The sequence below is a fragment of the Panthera onca genome, chromosome E3 (genome assembly GCF_046562875.1).
Source record: "Panthera onca isolate mPanOnc1 chromosome E3, mPanOnc1 haplotype 2, whole genome shotgun sequence".
Taxonomy (NCBI): Eukaryota; Metazoa; Chordata; class Mammalia; order Carnivora; family Felidae; genus Panthera; species Panthera onca.
The window spans coordinates 27,123,762-27,150,084 of NC_138354.1; the positions used below are offsets into that span (position 1 = coordinate 27,123,762).

The 26,323-nt window shown below is 48.3% G+C and overlaps 1 protein-coding gene across 2 annotated transcripts; it reads left to right on the forward strand.

Annotated features, from left to right (window-relative positions):
* The first annotated feature begins 1,451 nt into the window (after positions 1–1,451).
* On the forward strand, positions 1,452–23,866 carry CLEC19A (C-type lectin domain containing 19A). Of its 2 annotated transcripts, none has more exons than XM_060648622.2 (5): positions 1,452–1,550; positions 11,037–11,202; positions 18,430–18,523; positions 22,245–22,374; positions 23,656–23,866. In XM_060648622.2, the coding sequence occupies exons 2-5, from the start codon at positions 11,039–11,041 to the stop codon at positions 23,733–23,735; spliced, it is 468 nt and encodes a 155-aa protein (XP_060504605.1). In that variant the 5' UTR covers positions 1,452–1,550; positions 11,037–11,038; the 3' UTR covers positions 23,736–23,866. The 2 variants fall into 2 exon arrangements, with proteins under 2 accessions (XP_060504605.1, XP_060504604.1); XM_060648621.3 differs by lacking the exon at positions 1,452–1,550 and adding an exon at positions 1,824–2,037.
* Positions 23,867–26,323: the final 2,457 nt, after the last annotated feature.

The window sequence follows — 26,323 nt, forward strand, 5'->3', positions numbered from 1 at the left end:
AAATGCCCCTTGCCTATTTAGCCCATCCCTCTACCCACAACCCCTCCAGCAGCCCTCAGTTTGTTCTCTGTAAGACTTTCTTATGTTTTGGCCCCCTCCTTGTTTTTATATTATTTTTGCTTCCCTTCCCTTATGTTTATCTGTTTTGTATCTTAAATTCCACATATGAGTGAAATCATATATTTGTCTTTCTCTGACTAATTTCGCTTAACATAATACCTCTAGTTCCATCCATGTTGTTGCAAATGGCAAGATTTCATTCTTTTTGATTGCTGAGTAATACTATATATATATATATATATATATATATATATATATATATATATATATATATAATAACCACATCTTCTTTATCCATTCATCCATCAAGGGACTTTTGGGCTCTTTCCATACTTTGGCTATTGTGGATAGTGCTGCTATAAACACGGGGGTGCATGTGTCCCTTTGAAACATTACACCTGTATCCCGTGGATAAATGCCTACTAGTGCCATTGCTGGGTCATAGGGCAGTTCTATTTTTAGTTTTTTGAGGAACCTCCATACTGTTTTCCAGAGTGGCTGCACCAGCTTGCATTCCCACCAACAATGCAAAAGAGATCCTCTTTCTCCGCATCCTCGCCAACCAACATCTGTTGTTGCCTGAGTTGTTACTGTTAGACATTCTGACAGGTGTGAGGTGGTATCTCATTGTGGTTTTGATTTGTAATTTCCCTGATGATGAGCGATGTTGAGCATTTTTTCATGTGTCTGTTAGCCATCTGGATGTCTTCTTTGGAGAAGTGTCTAGTCATGTCTTTTGCCCATTTCTTCACTGGAGTATTTATTTTCTGGTGTTGAGTTTGATACGCTTTTTATAGATATTGGATACTAACCCTTTATCTGATATTTCATTTGTAAATATCGTCTCCCATTCTGTCCGTTGCCTTTTAGTTTTGCTGATTGTTTCCTTCGCTGTGCAGAAGCTTTTTATTTTGATGAGGTCCCAGTAGTTCATTTCTGCTTTTTGTAAAAAAAACACTTAAGCCCGGGCAAACCACACACTAGAACTATGCATGAATGATAACTTTTGCTTCTCTTTGTTGAGCACTTATTCTGTGTCAAGAACCTTCTACAGGCACCTCCTTTAACCCCTAAGAAACCCTGAAAGGTGGAGGGATGGGGAGGAGGTTAACTCACTTAGGTCTTCCTAGGCAAGCAGCTAGTTCTTTTTTTTTTTTTTTTTTTTTTTTTAATGTTTATTTAGTTTTGAGAGAACGACTGCACGCAAGCAGGGGAGAGGTAAAGAGAGTGAGACAGAGGATCCAAAGTGGGTTCTCCACTGACAGCAACGAGCCTGAGCCCGGTGAAGGGCTCGAACTCCCGAGGCATGAGATCATGACCTGAGCGGAAGTCGGGTGCCCAGCCACCCAGGCCCCTCAAGCAGCTAGTTCTAATGCCTGCAGGGCCGGGGTGGAGGGACAGCTGAGCCGAAGCAAGCCTCCCGCCCGCTGTGGACTTCCGACTTCCGACTTCCTTCCGCACTGGGCTCCAACTTGCATTTTTATCTTCTGGTATGTATGTATTTCCTCTACGGGATCCAAGATACTTTCTTTCCTGTGACAGGCCCAGATACAAACTCTGTTATTATCCCATCTTGCAGAGGAGAAAACTGAGTCTCACAGAAGTGAGCACATGCCCAAGGCCACGCAGTGGCTCAGAAGCAGGGCTGCGGGTTTCTCTTAGTTCCCCAGAGGGGGCTGACCCCGGCAGCCTTCAAGCTGTCACTGGGAGCTGTCTCCAGCAGTGCCAGTGCCGGGAGGAGGGAGGAGAGAAGGGAGGGGAGGAGGAGGAGACTGGGGTCTACCCAGTGAGTCCGGAGCTCCCAGCAATTCTCGCCTGCGCCCAGAAGAGCTCCCAGAAAGGCTTCTCTCCTCCACTCAGGCCTGGAGGTGGCTTCCTCGGGGCTCAGGATGCAAAGGTGGGGGTTGTGGGCCGCGGCCTCACTGACCCTCCTTTCTGCACAGGCTTTTCCACAGACGGACATCAATATCAGCCCAGGTGAGCATAGGGGCCAGGGCCGGAGCAGGCGGAGAGGAGGACACCTCACAGATGCTTGAGGTTGTATCCGTGAGGCCTGGCTGCCTGGGCTGCAGGCCTGCCTGACCCACAGTGTGGCGGGAGCTGAGCTGCCCCCCCCTCCCCCACAGCCCTTCCATCTCCCCTCCCCGGGCCCCAGGGGCATTGCGCTAGGGTCACGCCCCAAAAGTCCTGATTTTAAATCCCAGTTTTGCACCTTAAAAACTGTGTGACCTTGCCCAAGTTTCTCAACCTCTCTGAGCTCAGCTTCCTTTGGACAATGGGGGTGAGAGTGGCACCCTCTGGGGCTGCTCTGCAAGGGAAGTCGGATAAAGTGGGGGAGTACTTCATGCTTGGTACCTGGCACCGTAGGAAGATCTGGAAAGGCTGTTTCTGTTAGGGATTTGGCACCTGGGCTCCCCACCCCCACCCTGGCTGTGGCAGCTGCCCCCAGGGAGCTTTCAGACCTGCTGCTGCCCACCACCGTTGGGCAGGCTGAGGGGACCCAGTTGTCCCTCTCGTGACCTCCCTGGAGGTCACTGCTCTGTGGCCCACTTCTGAGGGTTTTCTGTGTCCCTGGGAATTGGGACCTACCGGCCTCTGACGTGTGGCGTCCCAGTCTCCAGCTTGAAAGTCTCAGGGCTTCAAATGAGCTCAGTTTCTCCTCTTGGCAATGCGGAGGCTGGGGGCTCGTTCTGAGGGACCCGTCCGGGTGGGAAGATTCCTGAATCCTGCAGCCTGCTCAGGGCTGAGGATCTTGCCTGTCACCTCTGCCACGAAGGTTATTTCCAAATGTTGTTTAAAATATATGAAAATAATAATAATTATTATTATTAATGGGGTGCCTGGGTGGCTCAGTCTGTTAAGTGTCCGACTTCGGCTCAGGTCATGATCTTGCTTTTTGTGAGTTTGAGCCCCGTGTCAGGCTCTATGCTGACAGCTTGGAGCCTGCTTTGGATTCTCTGTCTCCCTCTGCCCCTCCCCCGCTTGCACTCTGTTTCTCTCTCAATAAATAAATTAATTAATTAATTAAATAGTACCTATAACCAATTAAGATTTACACAGCCCTTACTATATGCCGGGCATTGTTTTAAGCACTTTTTTTGTGTGTATAGATTTATTTAACCTTCACAATAACTTTATGGCAGAGATACTGTTTTGATCCCCATTGAAGTACGACTAATGAACTACTTGTAAGACTCCCATAAGAGCACATTATTGGGCTGTTACAGTGTTGGGACCAACTTAAACAGTGGGGTGATAGGGTTACCAGAGAAAATGCCTGGTGCCTGTGTAAATTTGTATTTCAGGTAAACAGTCATCTTTCAGCATAAACATGTCTCAAATATTACGTGGGACAGGGGCCTGGAATGCTCAATCGGCTGAGTGACTCTTGATCTTGGCTCAAATCATGATCTCACAGTCTGTGAGTTCGAACCCTGCTTCAGGCTCTCTGCTGTCAGCGCAGAGCCCGCTTCGGATCCTCTGTGCAATTCTCTCTCTACCCCTCCCCTGATCGTGCTCTCTCTCTCTCTCAAAAATAAATAAAAACATTTTTTAAAAAAATTACGTGGGACATAGGCTTAAAATTAGTTGTTTATCTGAAATTCAGATTTACCTGGGCCTCCTTCTTAATCTGGCCACCCTGATGGTGGGAGATGAGTTCATTCGGGCAAGTGTCAGGGGCTCCAGTTCTGTCATAAAATCTCTGAGCATCTGTCTCAGTCAGCTCTGGCTGCCATCACAAAGTACGATGGACTGGGTGGCTTCGACAACAGGAATCTGTTTCTCAAAGTTCCGAGGCTGGGAGGTCAAGGTGCTGCCTGATTCAGTTCCCTGGTGAGGGCCCTCTTCCCGGTTTGCAGATGACCACCCTCTTGTTATGTCTTCCCATGGCAGAGAGAGAAAGAGCATGTGCACACTCTGGTCCCTCTTCCTCTTCTTTTTTATTTTTATTTATTTATTTGTATTAATTTGTTTAATGTTTATTTATTTTTGAGACAGAGACAGAGTGCAAGCGGGGGAGGGGCAGAGAGAGAGGGAGACACAGAATCAGAAGCAGGCTCCAAGCTCCAAGCTGTCAGCACAGAGCCCGATGCGGGGTTCGAACTCACAAGCGAGAAGATCATGACCTGAGCTGAAGTCGGATGCTCAACCGACTGAGCCTCCCACGCACCCCTCTCTTCCTTTTCTTATAAGGACATTAGTCCCATCATGGGGGTCCCACCCTCCTGACTTCATTGAACCCTCATTACCCCCCCCAAAGACCCCACTTAACCATTATATTGGGGGGTAAGGCTCCAACATATGAATGGGGGGGAACAGGGGAACACAAACATTCAATGTATAATAATGTCTTTCATCCTTGCTCTTATGGCTCAGTTTCCGCATCCATGCAATGGGCGAGCAGGAGAGAAGATGGACAAAATATCCTTGAAGTCTGCCTTGTATATTCCAGTCTTTCCTTTGTATCCAGTGTGTGGAAAGGGCCCGAGGTTGAGTTTGCAAGTGGAAACAACTGGGGAGTCTCCTCTCTCTCTCTCTCTCTCTCTCTTACTGCTTATGCTCCTGGCATCTCTGGGCGTCAAGTTTCCTCCTCTAGAAAGTGGGGATAATTAGCGGTGCCTACCAAACAATTGGGAGATCTTCAGTGAGGTCATGACGTGAAGTGCTTAACACACAGTAAGTGCTTAAAAACTGAGTTCTTACCGCTAGTTCTTCTGTTACTGCAGTTGTTGATGAGATGATAGAAATGGCCAGAGACGGTTTTCTGCTGTGACAAAAACCTCCATTGGAGAAAGGAACTTCCAGACATCTCTCCCCCAGCTCACCCCCAGCTCAGCTGAGAGGGGCACTGAGATCACTTCAAACCCCGGCAACCTTGGAAAGCTCAGAACTGAAGTTGGCAGGAAGGGCTGGGGAATCCATGGAGCCCAACCCTTCGATATTACAAGTGTGGAAGTCGAGGCCTACAGAGGCCAGTGACCCTGCCACGGTCATCATCCGTCCAAGTGGTAGTTCTCCTTCTCTCCAGGTTCCCAGCCCAGCAGAAAGTCTAGTTGGGGCCTGGGCAGACAGATCTTCTAGAGGAAAGTGACTTCAAGTCAGAAGAGAACGCGTGTGTGCAGGTGTGTGTGTATGAGTGTGCATGTTGATGTGTGACTAGGGAGGGCTCATCTTAGGGTGTCAGGGGGCCCCTGCAGACCATGAAGCTGAGGGCACAATCAAAGCCCTCCTTATTGAGAATGGGCCTAGTTTATCCTCCCCTGGATACTCCCAACTTTTCCTTGCAGAAAAGAGCATTGGTCATATTATTACTGATCCCAGCGCTCCTAACCTTCCATGCACGTGAAGATATATGCACACAGTGCATCGGAGCCACACCTCTAGATTTGCTTGAGATCACTTTAGACACTTCTGGAAGGCTTGGGAGGCTTTAGCCAGACTACAGCCTTTCCGTAAAACCTTTTCTCCGAACCTGGCTTTGATCACATTGTTTAAGTGGATTAATGAGTGTAAAGTGCTTAGAAGGGAGCCTGGCACCTAGTAAAAGCTACATAAATATTTGCCATTATGATTCTTCAACCGTTACCAACAAGTTTCATTTCCTGGCTCCTGAGGCCAAGTACTCTTCACAGCAAAGGACATTCCAGCAAAGCGTTTGAAGTCTGAAGCTCACTGGCTGCTTCCGCAGGCCCCCGGGGGTGGGCAAGGGGGAATCTGTCTTCTCTTTCCTCCAGGAAGCTGGCACTGTACTCCCAGCTCCAGGCAGGTTTCGGGGCCCAAGCTGTCTCTGTAGTAGTAATATCTAATGCTTACTCGGATGCCAACCATGAGCCAGGCCATGGCTTCCCTGTGAAGTCGGCATTATCGTCATGTCCATTTTTAGATGAGAAAACAGAGGCACAAAGCACTGAGTGTCCAGCTGGGGCCGTTGGACTCCAGAGTCCACGCTGGAGTATGGAGGTCTGAGCAACTAGACGTCCCTACTTCCTTGAAGACATCTCAGAGCCTGGATCATAGAGTCAGATCCCAGAGTGCCGCATGTACGCTCTGGCCCATTCCCCACCCCTCCTCCACGGTCACGGAGCCCTCTGCATATTTCTGAAGTGCATCTCATTGCCATGTGTGTGTTCCTCTCTCCATACTGAGCGACTTGAGGTCACAGACCTCAAAGCCCAGTAGGCACCCAGGAAACATTGAATTATTTGCTTAATTAACTTTTGGTCTTAGCTCAGGCTGCTGTAACCTATGGTGAAAACACCATACACTGGGAGGCTGAAATAATAGGAGTTTATTTCTCTCAGTTTGGGAGCCTGGGAAGTTCAAAATCAAGATCTTGAGCAATTTGGTTCCTGGCGAGTACTCTTTTCCAGATGCTGTCTCCCCCCACAGTGGAGAGAGGGGGGGTGAGGGTCGGGGGCTCTGTTCTCTCTCTTCCTATAAGGGCACTTATCATAGGTCCCCCCCCCATGAACTTATCTAACCCTAATCACCTCCCAAGTGTCCCATGTCCAAAGACATTGAGGAGTTAGGGCTTCAGCATATGAACTGTTAAATTTGGTGTTTGATATATTTGTCTTACAAATGAGAAAACCAAGACCAGAAAAAAAAAAAAAAGAGGTTTCCTGGAGGCACTTAGTGTTTAGGGATGTCTGAGTCCATCCTGATACCACCACCATTTGCTAGCTGTAGGGGCAAGTGACTTCAGCTCTCTGAGCCTCAGTTTGCTCAGCTGTAAAACGGGCATGATACCGATCCCCCTCTTAGCCTGATCTGAGCAGTTATACACTCACCACCCGATGAATGGCTGCTGTTATTAACAATATAAGACATTTCCCAGTGCTCTTTCCTCTCTATCTTGTGGCCACGAGAGTGGCCCAGAGAAGGGAGAGCAAAACTCGGGCATGAGAAGCCCAGGACCACCAGTGTGGATCCAGGACTCACTAGTGAGGAGGACGGTCTGACAGCGGGCTGTGTGAACCAGGGAGGCATCGGGAAGTGAGGCAGCCCTCCCAGAGGCCACCTTCCCGGTCTCCTGGGACATCTGGGGCCCAGGAGTGGGGGTGGGGCTGGGGGTTGGGACGTGGCCCCCAGAGCCTCCCTCACCGCCCCTCCTGGCTGGCTCCCAAGGCGGATCTGGGCGGGAGGCAGCGTGGTAGTGCACTGTGGGCGGCTGGACTGGTGCCAGGGGAGCGAGCAGCCAGATTGAGTGGGAAGGTGACAATTTCTTCTTTTAAAAAGAGAGAGCGAGAGAGAAAAAATGAGGCCTGAACTCCACTGGTGTGTTCTTTTTTCTTCACAAGCTCAGAGCTCCCAAGGACTTTGACTCCCACCCCAGCTGGGAGACCTTGGTGGCCTTTAGTGCTGCTAATTGAAGGAAAAGACCACTGCAGGCTCCCGGTTTCCAGAGCAACGAGCCCTTTTGTGCATCCCCTCCCCTCCCTTCCCCTCCACCCTCCCTTGGTCACCTCTGGCCTCATCTCTTACCTTCTCACCCTCTCCGATTCCCAGCTTGGCTGAACCATTTGCATTTCTCCAAATGTTCCATATGCTCTCATACCCTCAGGCCTTTGCACCTGCTGTGTCCTCACCGGAAACATGTTCCCTGACTCTTATCTTTGAGGTCTCAGTTGAGACATCATCCCCTCCCAGAAGCTTCCCAGATCTCCAAATCCTAGGTGCCACTTTTAGGTGCTCCTGTGGCAACACCGTGAAATTTCCCCATCTGGGAAGGGGGCTCTGGTGTCCTGTCCTAATCACCCATGAGCTCCTTGAGGAGACAGTTGGAGCGGCCACCAGTTCAACTAGGGAGACAAAGCGAGTAAACAAATAACCAGCCTCCAAAAATAATTTGGGGGTGCTCCCTCAAGTTTTTGCCAGCATGACCCACATCCACAAATGACATAATAATTTATTTCTGTGCTTATTTTTCTTAAAAAGTTTTTTAACGTTTTACTTATTTTTGAGAGACAGAGACTGAGTGCAAGCAGGGGAGGGGCAGAGAGAGAGGGAGACACAGAATCGGAAGCAGGCTCCAGGCTCTGAGCTGTCAGCCCAAAGCCAGACGCGGGGAGACCACGAACCATGAGACCATGACCTGAGCCAAAGTTGGACGCTTAAATGAGCCACCCAGACACCCCCATTCTTATTTTTCTTTATGTCAATCTTGTAAAACCCAAGCGATCAGAAGCCCCCTCTGTGTAGCTGGCCACAGTATCTCCAGCTAACTGCCTGAGCCCAAGTGGGTGCTCAAATAGAATTTGTTGAATGAAAAAGGAAATGAATGAATGTCCAGACCGTCAAGACTGAGTCAAAAGGAAATGGGCTTAAATCCGACAGGAATCTCTAAATTAGGTCTGGAGCCATACAGCCTGGCTTTAACAACCACCTCCGCCACTCAGCTGCTGTGTGCTATTGGGCATGTTACTCAACCTCTCTGTCCTTGGTTCCTTCCTCTGTAAAATGAGAGTGATTGTGGTATCTACCTTGTAGGATGTGTGAAGACTAACTGAGCTGATATGTACAAAGAGCCTGACACCATGCCTGGTTCAGGTGACAGCCCATTGGGGTTGGTCCTGTTTGTTACAGTGCCATCATTACCTGACTCATCAAGCTGTAAACCTATAGAAATCCCTTCATGAGAGAGACACGGATTAGCAAAGGCTACTTTGGGGTTCAGGCTGATAAAAGGCCTCTAAGATCCTTCTAGTCTCAGTTTCTAGAAATCCCAGAGGGAAGGGGGGTGTGGGATACCAGGCAGGGTGGAGTTCATTATCCCATGTGCAAACACGTGGCTTTTTGCCTCCCAGATCCTTCCAATTAAATGCCTTTGCCTGCCCAGGTGGAAAAGGGAATAATTGAGCAGTGACCTGTCACAGCCCCATTTTCTGGTATGTTTCACCCCAGGCATCCATAACCACCATTTGTTCAGTAGACAAAATCAAAGGAACCAGGAGGGTGAAGGAGGGAGCTTGTTTTCCACAGGGAGACCTGCTTTGGAAATATCCACCAGGCTTTAGGACCCAGGAGAAGCCTTTGGACCTTGGGGAGAGGGGAGTAGGAACCCTGGCCGCCTCCTTTCCCCTTCCAGCCCTTTCATTTAATTATTAAAGTCTCTCTGCATCTTCAAAGGTAGTGCCACAAAGTTCCTACAAAGAGCTCAGCAACATCCATGGTTTCAAGAGGTGGAACAAAGCAGGACTGACGGTGTGGCTGTCTGGGGCAGGGGAGGGGGGCAGGAAGGGCAGTTCTGGTCAAATGAGAAAGCCCAGTGGCTGTGGTCAGTGATGGGAGACATGGAACCTGTCTGCTTAGCGTAGCTCTCTGGATTAAGACATCTGACTCTTTCCCCCAGATAAATGCGCATGCACACGTACACACTCTTGATTTTGCACTTCATTTCAGGGGACACAATGGATCCCTGAAACCCCATCAACCCCGGCTATGAAACCCTGAGCTAATCATTAATAATCATACTATTACAGAGCAATCCATGGACGCCAAGCATTTGGCGAACTTCTATGAAGTAAGGTGCTAAAAGACTGTGAACCATTCTCAGCCCCGTTGATGTCCCATGATGAGGCATCACGTGGACTTTCAGATCAAAGACTCTGGTGTCAGGAGGTTCGGTTCAAATCCCTACCTGCCACTTGCGAGCAGGATGACCTTGGGCAAGTCACTTAACCTGTCCAAGCCTCAGTTTCCCTGTAGGTGTGTGACACATTACAAATGCTTCATAAATGTTGTCCACTACTTTATTATTCAAGAGCTCAGCCAGCTGTTACAGTGGCTTGAAAGGCAAAGATCCCACGCCCTTGGGGGTCCACAAAAGGGGCCCCAGAGATCAACCAGTTTGACAGCTGAATGTGCCGTTGTCACCTGGCATGTTAGGCACAGAGCTGGCAGCTGGGACCCAGACCTCCAGAGTCCCAGTCCAACAGATGTTAGCCCTGCCCCCCACCGTGGGTGAGCTACCTAACATAGCTCAAGGCAGGTTCTCAGTGCGCCTTCTTCCTCGCAACCAGTCATCTTGAGTTGTGGTTTCCAAAAAAAAAGATATCTCCTAAGAGGCCTTCAAGGGGGTCGAGGCTTGGAGGAACTTTATTGTCTCAAAAGTGGATTTCCATCTGTGCTTTTTCAGAATTAAGGATGCTTCCTGAACCCCAGTAGTTCGATGGGCTACAGATATAAATAGTCTTGGCTATAGTTTGTCAGTAAACACGTGGAGAAATGTCTGCCCTCACCACAGAGCCCAGAGTTGCACATTGAAACAAGGCACCTTTTTTTTGCTTATAAAATTTGCAAAGATTGCCATTAAAGTGACAACACCCGGCACTGGCGAGGGCACTGTGAGATGGGCACTCTCAGACATTACTGTGGGAGGATAAATTGCTTTCAGGAGGCAATTTAGCAAGTTGTATCAAAGCCTTAAAAATCTCTCCTTGGAAAATCTTCAGAAATGTTGAAAAAAGCTTGATGTACAAGGCTGTTCATCTCAGCATTATGTCTATTTATTTTTAAAAAAAGGGAACCAGTCTAATTATCCACAAATAGGGGAATGATTAAATAAACTCTAGGGGGACCACTCCGTGGAGTATTCAAGAGCTATTTAAAACAATGTTTATGAAAATTTATAATAACAGGAGGGGAATATATTCTAATTTTTGGAACTCTGAATATTGACAGGTATGTATAGTACAATATAATAATAGAATTTTTACAAATCTCTGCGTTCAAGCATGATACGAAGAAAAACACACCAAAGCAGTAACATTTTTCAAGTGTTCTATAATGAGCATATATTACTTTTGTCATTTGGTAAATTTTAGGTACGCATGTATTTTTTGGACCTCAAGCATAGAATGTTACTAATCACAATGGGACATGTTTTACATTCACTCTTGAAAAGGTGTCATAAGCTGTAGGAACAATGTTTCCACGCTACCAGCCCTCCTGCCAGTCTCTTTCTCTGCCCACAGCCATGCCCGAGCTGCCCCCGGCTTCTCTGTGCCCACTATTCTGGATGGAGTTCAAAGGCCACTGCTACCGATTTTTCCCTCTCAATAAGACTTGGGCCGAGGCTGACTTCTACTGTTCTGAGTTCTCCATTGGCAGGAAGTCTGCGAAACTGGCCTCCATCCACAGGTGAGTGGACATCCGTCCCCCATAGCCCAACCAAGCACCCCCTTTGGAACAGAGAGTGAAAACTGGCATTTCTCACTGGTGTTTCTCTTTGCTAATTCAAGCTAACTTTGATCTAGCCCAATTTCTCATTGAAACTGATCCGGCCTGGGCGGCTCGGTCGGTTAGGCGTCCAACTTCGGCTCAGGTCATGATCTTGTAGTTCATGGGTTCAAGCCCTGCGTTGGGCTCAGTGCTGACGGCTCAGAGCCTGGGGCCTGCCTCAGATTCTGTCTTCCTCTCTCTCTGCCCCTCCCCCACTCCTGTTTTGCCTCTCTCTCTCTCCCTCTCTCTCAAAATTAAATAAACATTAAAAAAAGAAGAAGAAAGAAACAAACCAATCCAGCCCAATTTCTCATTGAAACGGTTGAAGGCGAAGCGTGTAGCATGGGAAGCTAAGAGCAGCTACAGGATCCACCTTCACATGTGCTGATTTTGTGCTGTGCCCCACATGACAACACGGGGCTTGACCCTGCGATACAATGCACATAATATATATACCAAGAATATAATACGAGGAATAATAACTGATGTCTATTTGCTGAGTGTTTGTATACAGCATCATTTTGAAGCTCTCTCAAACCGTATCGGGTAGGTATCTTCCTTTTCACAGACACCGAACCCGATCCTCCAAGAAGGTAACTTGCTCAAAGTTACATAGCTTTAAAGTGGTGGAGCTGGGATTTGAACCTGAATAGTCGAATTACCACCCACCAAGGCCACCTTCAGCATTCCTCTGTGTCTCCTAAGCCCCAGCCACATTGACCGTCTCAAAGTTTTACAGTCTGGTGCAACCGTTTTACTCCTCCAGACCTTTGCACATTCTGTTCCCTCTGCTGGGAATTCCCATCCCCTTCTCCTCCATCTCTTCACTGAAGTCACCCTAACTCCGTGGCACCGTAATTGCACTCATTGCCCACCTTTCCTGGAGCCCATTTTTCATCACCTTTTATTTATTTGTTTGTTATATTTATTTATTTATTTATTTTGAGAAGGAACAAGCACGAGCTGGGGAGGGGCAGAGAGGGAAAGGGAGAATCTCAAGCATGCTCTGACATTGGGCTCTATCTCACGAACCGTGAGATCGTGACCTGAGCCAAAATCAAGAGTGAGACGCTTAACCAACTGAGCCACCCTGGTGCCCCTTCATCACCTCTAACTGACTTGCTTTCACACCCGACGGCCTTGCTGATGTATGGCTTCTTTTCAAGGATCTCAGAGACTTGAAGTCAGAAAGACAGTTGGTTCTTTATGCTTTAGAGTCACTGACTTTTGTTAAGAACAGAGAAGGGGTCCTGTATCTTAGTTTTTGTTTTTAATGTTTGTTTCTGACAGAAAGAGATAGAGAGCGTGAGTGGCGGAGGGGCAGAGAGAGGGAGACAGAGAAGCAGGCTCTGCACTATAAGCCCGACATGGGGCTCGAACTCATGAACCATGAGATCATGACCTGAGCCGAAGTCGGACACTCAACAGACTGAGCCACCCAGGCGCCCCCGTCTTAGTTTTTAAATGAATCCTCCATGTATTCAGCCAACAGATACATAGAGCTCCCACTGTATTCTCAGTGATGCTGAAGAAGAGGAGAAGCAGTCATGGTCTATTAGGAGAATGGGAACCACTTCAGACATGCAGAACAGAATTTAGTACGCACGAGTGATGGAATCTAAGATCGTAAAGAGGCAGTAATGAGGCAGTCTAGAGATTCACAACAGCAGGAAGCCAATTCCACCCCTAATGGGAAGGCAAACCAGTCTCATAGAGCTGGAGCCACCAAGGCGAGGCAGCCCCCGCCAGCGACTCCCGAGGCAGGGAGAGAAATACCGGGCTTCTCTCGGCTTCTCTCTGCCCCCTTCCTCTTCTGGCCCTTCCCGCTGCTTGCGGGGAAGCTGACAAGAAAACGTGGGAAAGGCAGTCTTCAGGGCAAATCCGCTGTGATACAGGCAGAGCACAGGACCGGCCCGCACACGGGTGGATCAAAGAAGTTGTCAAAACTTTCAAGGCTGTAGAGGAAAATGAGATACTCGGAATAAAGAGTACATTTTAAAATGATTCCAAGTGAAAATTTCTCTTTAGCCAGCCTACAGGCAGGACAGTTCAGCCACTCATGGTGCTTATAACCTCAACCTTAGCTAGGCATCAGCAAAGATTCTGGGCAAATGTGGGGAGTTTCCAGGCAATTCTTGACCCAATTCTGGTCCTTTGCTGCCTCAACCTACCTTCTTCCTGTCTTCTCAACTCCGAATGCCCCCTCCTTTTCCTTCTTGTACTACTAACATTCTCTCCCTTTCCTCTCTTTTACAGGTAGTTTTCCATTTTGGTATTAATACTTTTTTTTTTTTAAGTTTATTTACTTATTTTGAGAGAGAGAGAGAGAGAGCAAGTGGGTAAGGGGCAGAGAGAGGGAGAGAGGGAATCCCAAACTCTGTCAGTGCAGAGCCCAACGCGGGGCTCAAACTCATGAACCATGAGATCATGACCTGAACAGAGATCATGAGTCAGAGACTTAACCGACTGAGCCCCCCCGGGCATCCCGGTCTATGATACTTTTATGAAAACATTTTGGAAAGTTGGATCTGATCAACTCCTTAACCTGTTTTATGTGAAGTTCAGTTCACAGAAAGCTAGACGCTATTATAAAATCCCTAATTACATCTTGTCTTTGAGACACAATCCAATTCTATATTTCTGGTGTTTTCTTCATGCTTTTTTTTTTCTTTCATAATTAAACACACAATCAGCTTATGTCTGTCTGTGGAGCATCTGATTGAAATTTAAGATCCTCATACTTTCTGCTTACCTAATCATTTCCGCCTTTGTTTCAAGAGGCTGTTGAGGTGAATTAAGTTCAACTGCTCTATGCTCCTTATTACTTGCAGTAGCACCTTGGGCTTCTCTATGTTCCAGTTATTTTGACCAGTTATGGGGGAAATGCAATGAAATATGGAAATTTTTTCCCAAGCAGGTGCTGTTGAACAAAGATGACAAAGTGCTAAAATGGCTAGGCGGCCACTCTACCCGATGACTGCTCAACGTGTATGCTCAGCAGTCAATGTAGGAGACCCCAAATTGTGCGTGAGAGAGGCGTGTGGGGATGCCAGTGCTTACGCAGAGGGGCGGGACCAAGCTCAAGGACCCACTAGGGTGAAGAACACCCTGTCCCCAGAAAGTGGATTCCCTCACACGGCGGAACACATACTCTTGGAACATCAATGTTGAAGAGAGCCCTGCTGATGTCAAGTAGAAGTAAGGTTTGGTGTTGTTTATGTGGTCCTTGTGGCTCATTTGAGGACACCAGACCTTAAGAAATAGAGAAATAAACCAACGAGCCTGCCTCTGGGAAGTCAGAAATGTGTGCTCTAAGTGGTCCGGAGTGGATAGGGGGTATTCAGGGAAGGTTTCCTGGAAGGACCATCTTGGATCAGGATATTCAAGGATGAGGAAGCCTAAAGAATGGAAACAGCAGATGTTCCAAAGGAAGAAGCAAGGACACTAGACTCAGACAGTCCTGGACTAGTCCCAGCTCTGCCACTTCCTCCCTACACCAAGGAGACCAAGCATCTGACCAAGGAGACCAAGCATCTGAAGTTCTTACAAAGTTAGCTCATCACTGAGTGCTCAAGAGAGGGAGCCATTAATAGTTCCGTTCATTATAATTCTAGGCATCTCAAGGGGGCCAGTTCTTACTTAGGGTTCCCATGTCAGATCGTCTTTCTGAGGGCCAGCAAGCCCTGCCCCACTCACCCTTTTTCCCTTCCATTTCCTCCAATGGTATCTCGGTTCTTAGTCCATTCAGGCTGCTGTTACAAAAACACGACAGACGGGGTGGCTTACAAACAACAGAAATGTATTTCTCCCAGTTTGGTGGTGAGAAGTCCAAGCTAGGGTGCCAGCTTGGTCAGGTTCATAGTGGGAGAGCCTGCTCCCTGGTCCACGATGGCCATCTTCGAGCTGCATCCTCACCGGGGAAGGGGTGAGAGCTCTCTGGCATCTTTTCAGGGCACTAATCCCATTCATGAGAGCTCCACCCCCATGAACTAATCACCTCCCAGAGTCCCCACCCTCTAATACCATCACACTGGTATTAACATAGGAATTTGGGTTCATATATTCCCAACATATGAATATGGGGTTTCAACAAATGAATTTGGGGGAGACCCAAAGATTGAGTTCCCAACTGTATCTGCAACTCCCTGAATGTGATTGCCTGCAGCACGGTATTGAGAAAGATTCTGAGTGCTTCTGGAACGGATTGGCAATGTCTTCCACAAACACAGAATGAAGCAGAATAAACATGGGTGTTCTGATTTGCTACCAGGGCCTCAGGACAAAGGGAATTTAATAGGGGGCATTTTAGACAAGGTGGCAGCCCGTGGAGAGTGGCCATCCAGTGAAGCTGATGACAGCAGATATGCTTTGTTGCAGCATAAAGGGCACCTCACCAGAGTCCCGTTTTAAAGTGAGTTATTTGCTAGTTATTCGGTCTGAGGCTGCTAAGTATGACTTGATAAAGATTTCTTGAACATACTGAAGTCTACCTTAATGCCACGTGGAAGCCGAAAATGGGAGCCCTGGTCTGGTGGGATCTGCGCCTCTGGGTCTGTGAGCTCCTTGAGCCGAGTCTATTGTGTGTCCATTGCCCTCACCTCCCTTACCTGCCCTTCTGGCCTCTGCCGATGGCGTTCTCCAGGCTCTCTGGTAGCAGGGCGCTGGGTGAGCTGTTCCCTTCCCCAGGCTCTTCAGTGCAGCAGCTTCAAACATCAGGTCCACCCTCAACTATAACCCAAGAAGGAAAGGCCGCGATAGACCCTGCAGCCTTTTCCACACACCTGTCTCCATTTATCAGGGAGGGCAGTATTTTCCAGACGCCACTTACGGAAGTCTGCTTACATCCAGTTGGCCCACCTGGGGTTGATGGCCAGTGGTGGCTGAAGAGGAGGCCAGAAAGTGAAACCTAGCTTTCCTAACTTCTTTTTGGGTGGTGTTTTTATTTTAGAGAGAGAGAGAGAGAGAGAAAGCATGTGGGCATGCTCAAGCAGGGCAGAGGGGCAGAGGATGGGGGGGGGGAGAGAGAGAGAGAGAGAGAGAGAGAGAATATCTCTAGCAGGCTCCCTGCTCAGCGCAGAGCCTGACTTGGGGCTCAATCCCACGAACCTAGGATCATGACCTGAGCCGAAATCAAGAGTCAGATGCTCAACTGACCAAGCCACCCAGGTGCCCTTCCTCTCCTAACTCCTTATGTAGGCAACAGGCAAAGAGACCAGAGATGGCTGTGGAGTAAGCAACCAGGGGTGTCCATCCCAGTGTCCCATTGATATGACAATGCAAAAAGAAGGCAATGCGGTGACTTCACATATGCAAAACATGCAACACAGTACCTGTCAGGAAGTCAGCACTCAGGAAACATTTTAATGATCCAAGGAAAATCTCTATGTGTCTATCTCTCTATCCATCCATCCATCTCTATTTCTTTGTCGCTCTGGGCAGCAGACTGCTTTCAGTGTCCTCCACCGATGCCTTTTGTTAGGTGAAGTATTTTCTGAGTTCTTTGAAATAGGAGGTGAGGGTCCCCCAAGAAGACACCAATGCCTTCTGCTATGGTTTGAATATTTGTGTCCTACCCCCCAAATTCATAGGTTGAAATCCTAATGCCCAACGTGACCATATTCGGAGGTTGGACATTTGGAGGTGATTAGGTCATGAGGTGAAGCCCTCATGAATGAGATTAGCACCCTTTTTCTTTTAATGTTTCTTTACTTATTTTGAGGGCAAGAGAAAGAGAGAGAGAGAGAGAGAGAGAGAGAGAGAGAGTCTCAAGCAGGCTCAGCATGGAGCCTGACACGGGGCTCAATCCCATGACTCTGGGATCATGACCTGAGCCGAAATCAGGAGCCAGATGCTTAACCGACTGAGGCACCCAGGCGCCCTGGAATTAATTAGTGCCCCTATACAAGACGCCCCACATTGCTGTCTTGCCCCTTCCTCCTCCGTGTGAGGACACAGTGAGAAGTCTGTGACCCAGAAGGCCCTCACCTGACCATGCTGGCCTCCTGAACTTGGACTTCTAACCTCTAGAACTGTGAAAAATAGATATCTGTTGTTTGAAAGCCATCCAGTCTATGATATTTTGTTACTGCAGCCTGAAAAGGCTGACACTTTCTAAGCGGGGGTGGCCTGTTAACCAAAGGGCTTTGGTGTTGCTGAGTGGGCTATGCAAGTTCAAGCCCAGAGCCGAATTTTCCAGGGAGGCAAAAGATTTTGGAGGCAGTATGTGAACAAAAACCTGGTAGGATATGTAAGGACTGGCAGCATAGGAGGGCTTCTGAGAGAAAACGAAAGTGTCTAGTGGAGATTTCCATCAAGTTATTTGATGTGCAGAGCGCATGAGAAACCCCTTTCTCTGTCTCTTCATGATATTGTCAATACAATCCACCTCATTTGCTGGTGTGTTTGAGACAGATGTAAATTTTTAGGATGAATAGTGGGGCTGAGATCTGCTTTGAACTGGCATGGATCTGATCCGGAGGTGGCCATGAAAAGACAGTCACATATGGGTGGTGTAATTAAAGAAAGAAAAAGAGGGACGCCTGGGTGGCTCAGTCGGTTAAGCACCCGACTTTGGCCCAGGCCATGATCTCACAGTTTGTGGGTTCGAGCCCCATGTCTGGCTCTGTGCTGACAGCTCAGAGCCTGGAACCTGCTTCAAATCCTGTGCCTCCCTCTCTCTCTGCCCCTCACTCACTTGTGCTCTGTCTCTCTCTATCTCTCAAAAATAAATAAGTGTTAAAAAAAAATTAAAAAATAAATAAATAAAAGAAAAAAAGAAAAAGAAGGAGGGGCGCCTGGGTGGCTCAGTCAGTTAAGTGGCCGACTCTTGATTTCAGCCCAAGTCATGATCTCATGGTTCATGGGTTTGAGCCCTGCATGGGGCTCTGCGCTCACAGTGTGGAGCCTGATTCAGAGTCTCTGTCTCCCCTCCCCTCTCTCTGCCCCTCCCCCACTAGAGTGAGCTCTCTCTCTCTCTCTCAAAAATAAATAAATGTTAAAAAAAAGAAAACGAAGGAAAAGACAGGATTGCATCATACCCTCGATTTACTTTGAACCAGGGAGATTAACAAGGATTGCTTTCAGTTTTTGACTCTGTCCTAAGAACAGAGACAACGAGTAACACTACTGCGTTTCTTACGTTTGCAGCTGGGAAGAGAATGTCTTTGTGTATGACCTTGTGAACAGCTGTGTGCCTGGGATCCCAGCTGACATCTGGACGGGGCTTCACGATCACAGACAGGTAAGGAAGCAGGGGCCATCAGGCCCTCTTGGCAGCTGCAGCCAGGATGCCATTTTGACTTAGCCGACCTTTCACCTGGGGCCCATACGGCAGGTCACTGCGGCGTGCCCAGCACGTGGAGAAAAACCAGACACCGGGATGCCCCAGGTAGAAGATAGTGTTGTGAAAGAGTATGTGACGGGGACATAGTAGGATCAGGGAAGGCCTTTCTTTGGGTGAGTTCCCAAAACAGTGGACACAAAAATGTGACTAGATGTGTAAAATATTTCTGAGGGAGAAAGATCTGTGAGGGAAAAAAGAGGAGGGGACATAAGTGTGATGATAGCACAGTTCTGAGAAAGACTTGGCTAGGCCAGTGGGGAGTCCTCAGGCAAAGGATGGCCACTAGAGGAACCCCGCCTGGGGCAGGAATGGGCCGGCACCAGCACCCCTGAGTACCTGCTGAGTCACTGACTGGGCACAGCCTGGAGGAAACCTGGTCTGGCTGTGAACGCAGCGGTGAATCCGAAGGGGCAGGGGAGCTGAGGCTGTGGGTCAGCCGTGCTCCCTGTAGCTGGTCCTCCTGAGGGAGTTCCAAGCAGTGCCCTTCCATGGTTGCCACAGCCTCCCTAAGTTAAAGACATTTAAGCTAGTATCTAATGGATAAATAGGAGTCAGCCAGAGGAAGCGCATTCCAGGTAGAGGGAATAGCATGAGCAAAGGTCCTGAGGCGTGAGAGATCATGACCTATTCGAGGACCTGAAAGACAAGTGGGTCTGGGATGCAAAATGGGGCAGGGGTCGATGGAATAATGGTGAAGAGCAAGGCCAGATCTCATACCTGGCGACATCGCAGCAGAGTCCCCCTGGGAATTCTGTCCCCAGACTCTCCCTGGGTGAGCTGAATACTGTCTCTGTTTTGCATGTATGCTACCAGCCCTGCCCCCAGAGTACTGCGGGGAATAGGGCTCCAGTTCCAGCCCCCGTCCTGCCTCTTACTGGCTGGTAGGTGACTTTGGCCATTTTTTTTTTTTGTTGACCTCTCTGAGCTTCAGTTTCCTCAGCTATAAAATGGGGGTAATGATAACAGTGCCTTGTTATGAAAAGTCAATGAGCTTAGCCTGGCACTTGGGACACTCTAAGAGCTCACTAGGGCTGGTAGAAGTCACTGTCAAATAGCAGAAGCAACAGTAGTAGCCAGACTCAACAGAGATGGATATATATTTTTTTAAATCAATAGAATTCATCTTGCAAGAACCTACATAGAAGTTGTAATTGAAAAAAAAAAAAAAAAAAACCCACAAGGGGCACCTGGGTGGCCCAATCAGTTAAGTGTCCTACTTCGGCTCAGGCTGTGATCTCATGGTTCATGAGTTCAAGCCCCTCATCGGGCTCACTGCCATCAGCACAGAGGCTTCTTGGATCCTCTGTCCCCCTCTCTCTCTGGACTTCCCCGGCTCATGCTCTCTCTCTCAAAAATAAATAGACATTAAAAAAAAAGAACCGCAAAATTTCTATTCATAATAGTGACTTTCAAATGGGATTATAGGAACACCTGGGTGGTTCAGTCAATTAAACATCCCACTTGGGCTCAGGTCATGATCTCACGGTTCATGAGTTCGAGCCCCACATCAGGCTTGCTGCTGTCAGCGCAGAGGCTGCTTGGGCTCCTCTCTCTCCCTCTCTCTCTCTGCCCCTCCCCCACTCACTCTCTCTCATAAATAAATAAATAAATGAATGAATGAATAAAGAAAGAAAGAAAGAAAGAATTTTTTTAAATGGGATTATAGGGGCGCCTGGCTGGCTCAGTCAGAAGAGCCTGTGACTCTTGATCTCAAGGTCATGAGTGTGAGTCCCACGTTGGGTATAGAAATTACTTAAATAAACTTAGAGAAAAAAAGGATTGTGAATACACTTAGGGTTTAAGGAACTTGTATTACAATAATTAAGTGTAGTAATAACAAACAATACGGTAAAAGATCTTGTTTTTTAAAATCTTCCTTGCAGGACACTAGCTAAGTCCTTTGTGCCCTTTACTTCATCACTGCTCACAACAGGTTTCTGAGGGAGAGACTAGCTCCATTGTAAAGGTGTGGAAACTGAGGCTGGGGAGGTTAAGTAACCTGTCCAGATGGCAGTGAGGAGGTGGGTAGCATCTAGCTCTAGCCTCTCTCTCAGAAGCAGCATGCTGTTTCCATTATCTGATGCCACCTCCGTAATCATCAGTCTTTCGGGGGAGACTTTTCTAAGGACTTGAATAAATGCAGAAATGGCTCGTGTTCCAGAACATGGCAAGGATATAGTTCTTTCCACAGTTAATTTGCACATTTATTTTAACACCAATCAAATTCCCAACAGGAGTTTTCTTGTAATTGGACAGAGAAGTCTCACATCAGGCAAGAAAAATACACAGTACAGGGACAAAAGGAAAGAAATGAAGGGTGACTCCAGTCGGCTGGTAAATTGAATTAAAAAAAAAAAAAAGTGTAGTAGTTAAATCTTGGGCACGGAGTCTCACAGACCTGGGTTTGAATGCCAGCACCAATGCTTTATTAGCTATGTGAATTTGGCTAGGCCAATCTGAGTCTGAGTTTTCTCATCTGTGCAATAGACATGATGATGCCTGCTTGGACGACGGGGGGCAGAAAATAAGTAGAGCACCTGATGGCAACTAATGAGCCTTCCATAAACAGCAGCTAGCAGTGATGGTATAATAGCAGTATCTCACATCAAACTGAGGCCTTTTTAAGAATATTTTAGTATTTATTTTTGAGAGAGAGAGAGAATGTGAGACACAGACTCCGAAGCAGGCTCCAGGCTCTGAGCTATCAGCGCAGAGCCCCACGTGGGGCTCAAACCCATCAACCAGGAGATCATGACCTGAGCCGAAGTCGGAGGCTTAACTGACCGAGCTACCCAGGCGCCCCTATATATTTATTTTGAGAGAGAGAGAGAGAGAGAGACTGGGCGAGATGGAGAGAGAGAGAGAGAGAGAGAGAGAGAGAGAGAGAGAATCCCAAGCAGGCTCCATACTGTCAGCACAGAGCCCAACTCAGAGCTCAAACTCAGGAACCTTAAGATCATAACCTGAGCCGAAGTGGGAAGCTCAGTTGAGTGAGCCCCCCAGGCGCCCCAGGACTTTTTAAAAAGTTTGTTTGTTTGTTTGTTTGTTTGTTAAGGTTTTTTTTGAGAGAGAGAGCTCACGAGCATGCAGGCTCACGCGCGCGCCCACGAGTAGGGGCGGGGCAGAGAGAGAGAGAGGGAGAGAGAGAATCCCAAACAGGCTCCATACTCTCAGCACAGAGCCCAACTCAGAGCTCAAACTCAGGAACCTTGAGATCATAACCTGAGCCGAAGTGGGAAGCTCAGTTGAGTGAGCCCCCCAGGCGCCCCAGGACTTTTTAAAAAGTTTGTTTGTTTGTTAAGGTTTTTTTTGAGAGAGAGAGCTCACGAGCGTGCAGGCTCATGCGCGTGCCCACGAGTGGGGGCGGGGCAGAGAGAGAGAGGGAGAGTGAGAATCCCGAGAAGGCAGGGCTCGATCCCACAAGCTGTGAGATCATGACCTGAGCCCAAATCAGGAGTCCAAGGGTTAACGGACTGAGCCCCTAGGTGCCCCCAAAGTGAGGACTTCTGCACTGTTCCATATGGAGGCGTTAGAATGTCAGCCCTGAGCTGGGGCTGGCTCTGATGCCAGATCTTTCTCTTACGGACTGGCTTCCTCCACTCTGGATGGGATTGCCCAGGAAGGGCAGTTTGAATGGACCGACGGCTCCTCCTATGACTACAGCTACTGGGACGGAAGCCAGCCGGACGACGGCGTCCACAAGGACCCAGAAGAGGACTGCGTGCAGATATGGTACCGGCCGACCAGCGGTGAGTGCCCGCGAAATCAGGGCTTTTGCAGGGGTGCTGGGGAGGAGCCGGGGATGGCAGAGAGACTGCCTGCCCCCCGCCTTTTCCTGGGCGTTAGGGGGCTGGTGGGGGCGGAGTGGGCGGGGTTGGGGGGCCGGGCCATTCTCCGCCGTGGATACAGTTTAAACAGTAGGTAGCGGGGCATTGTTGACCTGCAGACCGTGCTTGGATTAAAAAGATATTAGAGGCAGAAGCATGGGGCACATTGGGGGGGCGGGGTCGCAAAGACCGTAGTCAAAAGATGGTGCTTCTGTGTCAGCTCCCCAGTGCGCTGGAGTGCCAGCCCCGACCCCAGGCTCGTGCTCCTCACTATCAGAGCAGAGGTATGCCTGGAGAAGCACTGAGGTGGAAGTAGTGAAAAGGATATACACCTGGGTCCAAGCCCTTGCCTTGCTGCTTTCTAGCTCTGTAACCTTGCAGGGAATCACTTATTCACTCTGAGATTCCGCTTCCTCTTCTGTAAAATGGATTTAGTAACCGTTCTACCCATAGGGCAGACGTGAGGATTATAGGAGGCACAGCTGATCCAGCTGTTCTTGGAACCCCAGCTCCACCCCTTATTAATCGCGTGGTCCAAAGTGAATGCCTTAACCTCCTGGCTCAGAGTCTGCATCTGCAAAATGGGCTAATGATACTTAACGCACAAGGTTGCTGTGAAGAGGAAAGAAGCTAATGTACATAATGTGGCCACAACGATTTGCATGTGGTATTAGCAATCACCGCCATCAGCATGAGCAACATCATCACTCCTCAACCCGATCTGGAGAAGTGAAAATGATTCATATTCTCATTTTGCAGATGAAGAAATGGAAGCTCAGAGATGTTAAACAATTTGTTCTTGGTCACACAGCAAGTAGTGAAATGGGTTTCAAACCTGGACCTACCAAAGTCCAGATTCAAGCACCCAACTCCTGCTCCTTCTGCGCCCCTTTTTCTTTTCCTGATTCGAATAGGGAGGTAGGGAACAGGGACTTGCTATCCTGGGAGCCAGTCTGGAGCCTGGGAGTCAGAGCTGGGCCAAGCCCCTGGGTAAAGGGTGTCCTGCCCCTCCACAGCAGCAAGTCAGGACCAGCCTTGGAGAGAGAAGAGCCGGACAGCAGCCTCATCAAGCACCAGCCAGAAAGGGGTGCCAGTGCAGGCATGAGGCCACGGGAGAGGGCTTTTACTCCAGTGGGGCGGTAAGGTTACTTTTACTGTGGTAGGTGGACCCTCACCCAGATTCTGTGCTTCTTCTCACTGCAGCTCTGAGGTCATGGAATGATAACACATGCAGCCGCAAGTTCCCCTTTGTCTGCAAGATCGCGTCTCTGACCATTCACTGAGCCGGTCTTGCCCCGTCAAAAGTGAGCCCAACTCCAGCACATCATGTAGGTATATCTAGTGTAAATCTGACACTCAATAAATATAAGCCACAGAAGAGATAAAGCTCCTGGGCAGAGATTTTTGTTTTTAATTTTTAAATGTATATTTTTATTTATTTTGAGAGGGAAGAGGAGAGGCAGAGAGAGAGAGGGAGAGAGAGAGAGAGAGAGAGAGAGAGAGAGAGAGAGAGAGAGAAAGAATCCCAAGCAGACTCTACGTTGTCAGCACGGAGTCCAACATGGGGCTCAATCTCACGAACCATGAGATCATGACCTGAGCCTAAATCAAGAGTCAGATGCTTAACCGACAGAGCCACCCAGGTGCTGCCCCAGGCAGAGGTTTTAAACAAGCAAGTCTTAATGATACAGAGTGGTGACTTGGTCACACTGAAACTGGCTTAATTAAGAAACAAGGGTGGTGGATATAGGTAAGCAACACAAATCCAAGGTTGTTTGAGATTCAGAGTTGAATTTCATGGGCCTGGCTCAGTCATACGCCTATTCCACTTTAGCAAATTCTGGTTGTTTAGATGCCCATCTCTGGGGCAGAGAGTGGTGGGAATTAATATCATCTGAACCATGTGGGCCCAAAGAGGAGAGTCGTTCCCCCCAAAACCCAAAAATACCAACAAATTTATACATTGCTGGTGGCAATATAAAATGGTGAAGCCATTCTGGAAAAGAGTATGGTGCTTCCCCAAAAAGTTAAATATAGAATTACCAAAGGACCCAGTGATTCCAATTCTGGGTATATACCCAGTAGTACTGAACACAGGTATTCAAACATGAGGGGTCATAGCAGCATTATTCATAATGGCCCCTCAAGTGGAAACGTCTTTGGGGGCACCACCCAGATGACCTCATCCCATGTGTCAGGGTCCCAGTCGGGGCCCTGACCATAGTGTAACACTGCTTTCCTTGGGAGCTTAACTGCCTTTGAAGTTCGGTCACTCTGAATCTCGGGCTTGGTCTGCCCTCCTGCCAACTTCCTTGTCTGCAACCCAAGAGGCTCTCTGGTTTTCACTCCTAGAGTAAGGGCCTGTTACTTGTCCTTGGCTGTTTGGTATCCTGCAAAGCCTTGTAGCAATAGCCATCCAACCTAGTTATGCTTAGGGCTACTGTTTTCTTTATTCATCAACTACCTGATACATGGCTTCTGCTAGGACATTCCCTCCCCCTGGTACACCCTCCCAGCTCAGTCTATGGAGGTTTGGACCACCTTGTGCCAGAGGCTGTGTTCCACCCACCGCTATTGATTGCCAACCTAGAGGGGGGCAGGGGAGCAATCCAGGTCCTAAGCCCCGTCTTGTGGCTTTTTCAGACTGCTCCCAGCATCACTGGTTCTAGACTGGGTTTTCTGGCAGTGGTTGCTGAGACAGAGTTTGGAGTAGAGATTGTTTATTAGGAACCAATACCTGGGAAGAGAAAGCAGAGGAAGGAGTGGAACTGGGGTGCAGTCTGGCAAATTAACAGCCAACCTGGCCGGGAGATCCGGGAGAAATCCTGACCGTCAGAGTGGACCACATAGGGCTGAAGTGGCCAGGACTTTAGACCCATACTTCACTCAGTGATGCAGGCTTCCCCAGAAAGGATGTGACCTCTCTGTGGCTGCAGCTGACCCTGATGGAGCTGACAGCTGAAACCTCTCTGTCCTCATCCTTGAAGGAGGGATCTGGGTGGCACATCTCTATGATATCACAACTGGAATCAAAAAGACATAGATTCAGATCCCACCACTTCAGCTTACTGTGTGACCTCATCTAAGTGGCTTAACCTCCCTGAATTTCAGTTTTCTCCTTTATATAATAGAGGTACACTCCCCTTCAGCTCTGTGATTTATCAGGCAGCTTTTGGGAATGAGGAGCTCGGCTGAGGTGACTTTTCCAGAAAACTAAAACTCATTCCACAGGCGTCACAAATACCTCTGTTTTTTCTACTTTGGATGGGAATCTTTCTTAACCACGTTATACATTTTCCTGCTTCCTCAAACGGATGATATCCAACAAGATTAGCCTTTCCTTGACGATTCAGGGTCATATGTGCTTTGTCTACTTCAGGTAATTTTTGTCACCTGTCTTATCTGGGAGTCACTGTGCCAGTCTCTGACAGCCCACAGAATCTCCCATCTTTTCTAGACTGTTGCTGCTGAGATGCTGCGGGCAAGGAAGCCAGGCAACCAAGCCCGAGAATAATCTGGGGCGGGGGGGGGGGGAGTGGAGAGGGGGAAATAGATCAATGATGGATGGATGGATGGATGGGTAAGTGAATGGATGGATGAGTGGATGGATGGATAGAGGGAGGGGTGGAAACAATCAAGAGAGATTTTTAGAGACACCTAGAGGATAGATAGATGGACAGACAGACAGGGATGCTGGAGCTCATGGCAATTAATATATATCACCCATAGGATCATTGCAAATGAAGCATACCATCCCAGCATGTGGATGTAGCAAAAAGTATTTAACACTCCTATTGTTAGCCTTTTAGGTACCATCTAATTTTCCACTCTTACAAATAACACAGTGATAAGCATCTCTGTATGCATGTTC

Coding starts and splice junctions, on each gene's coding strand:
- CLEC19A (XM_060648621.3), top strand. CDS start 1,950: ATGCAAAGGTGGGGGTTGTGGGCCGCGGCCTCACTGACCCTCCTTTCT. Junction 11,203..18,429: donor AAACTGGCCTCCATCCACAG/GTGAGTGGACAT, acceptor TTACGTTTGCAG/CTGGGAAGAGAATGTCTTTG. Junction 18,524..22,244: donor GGCTTCACGATCACAGACAG/GTAAGGAAGCAG, acceptor GGGATTGCCCAG/GAAGGGCAGTTTGAATGGAC.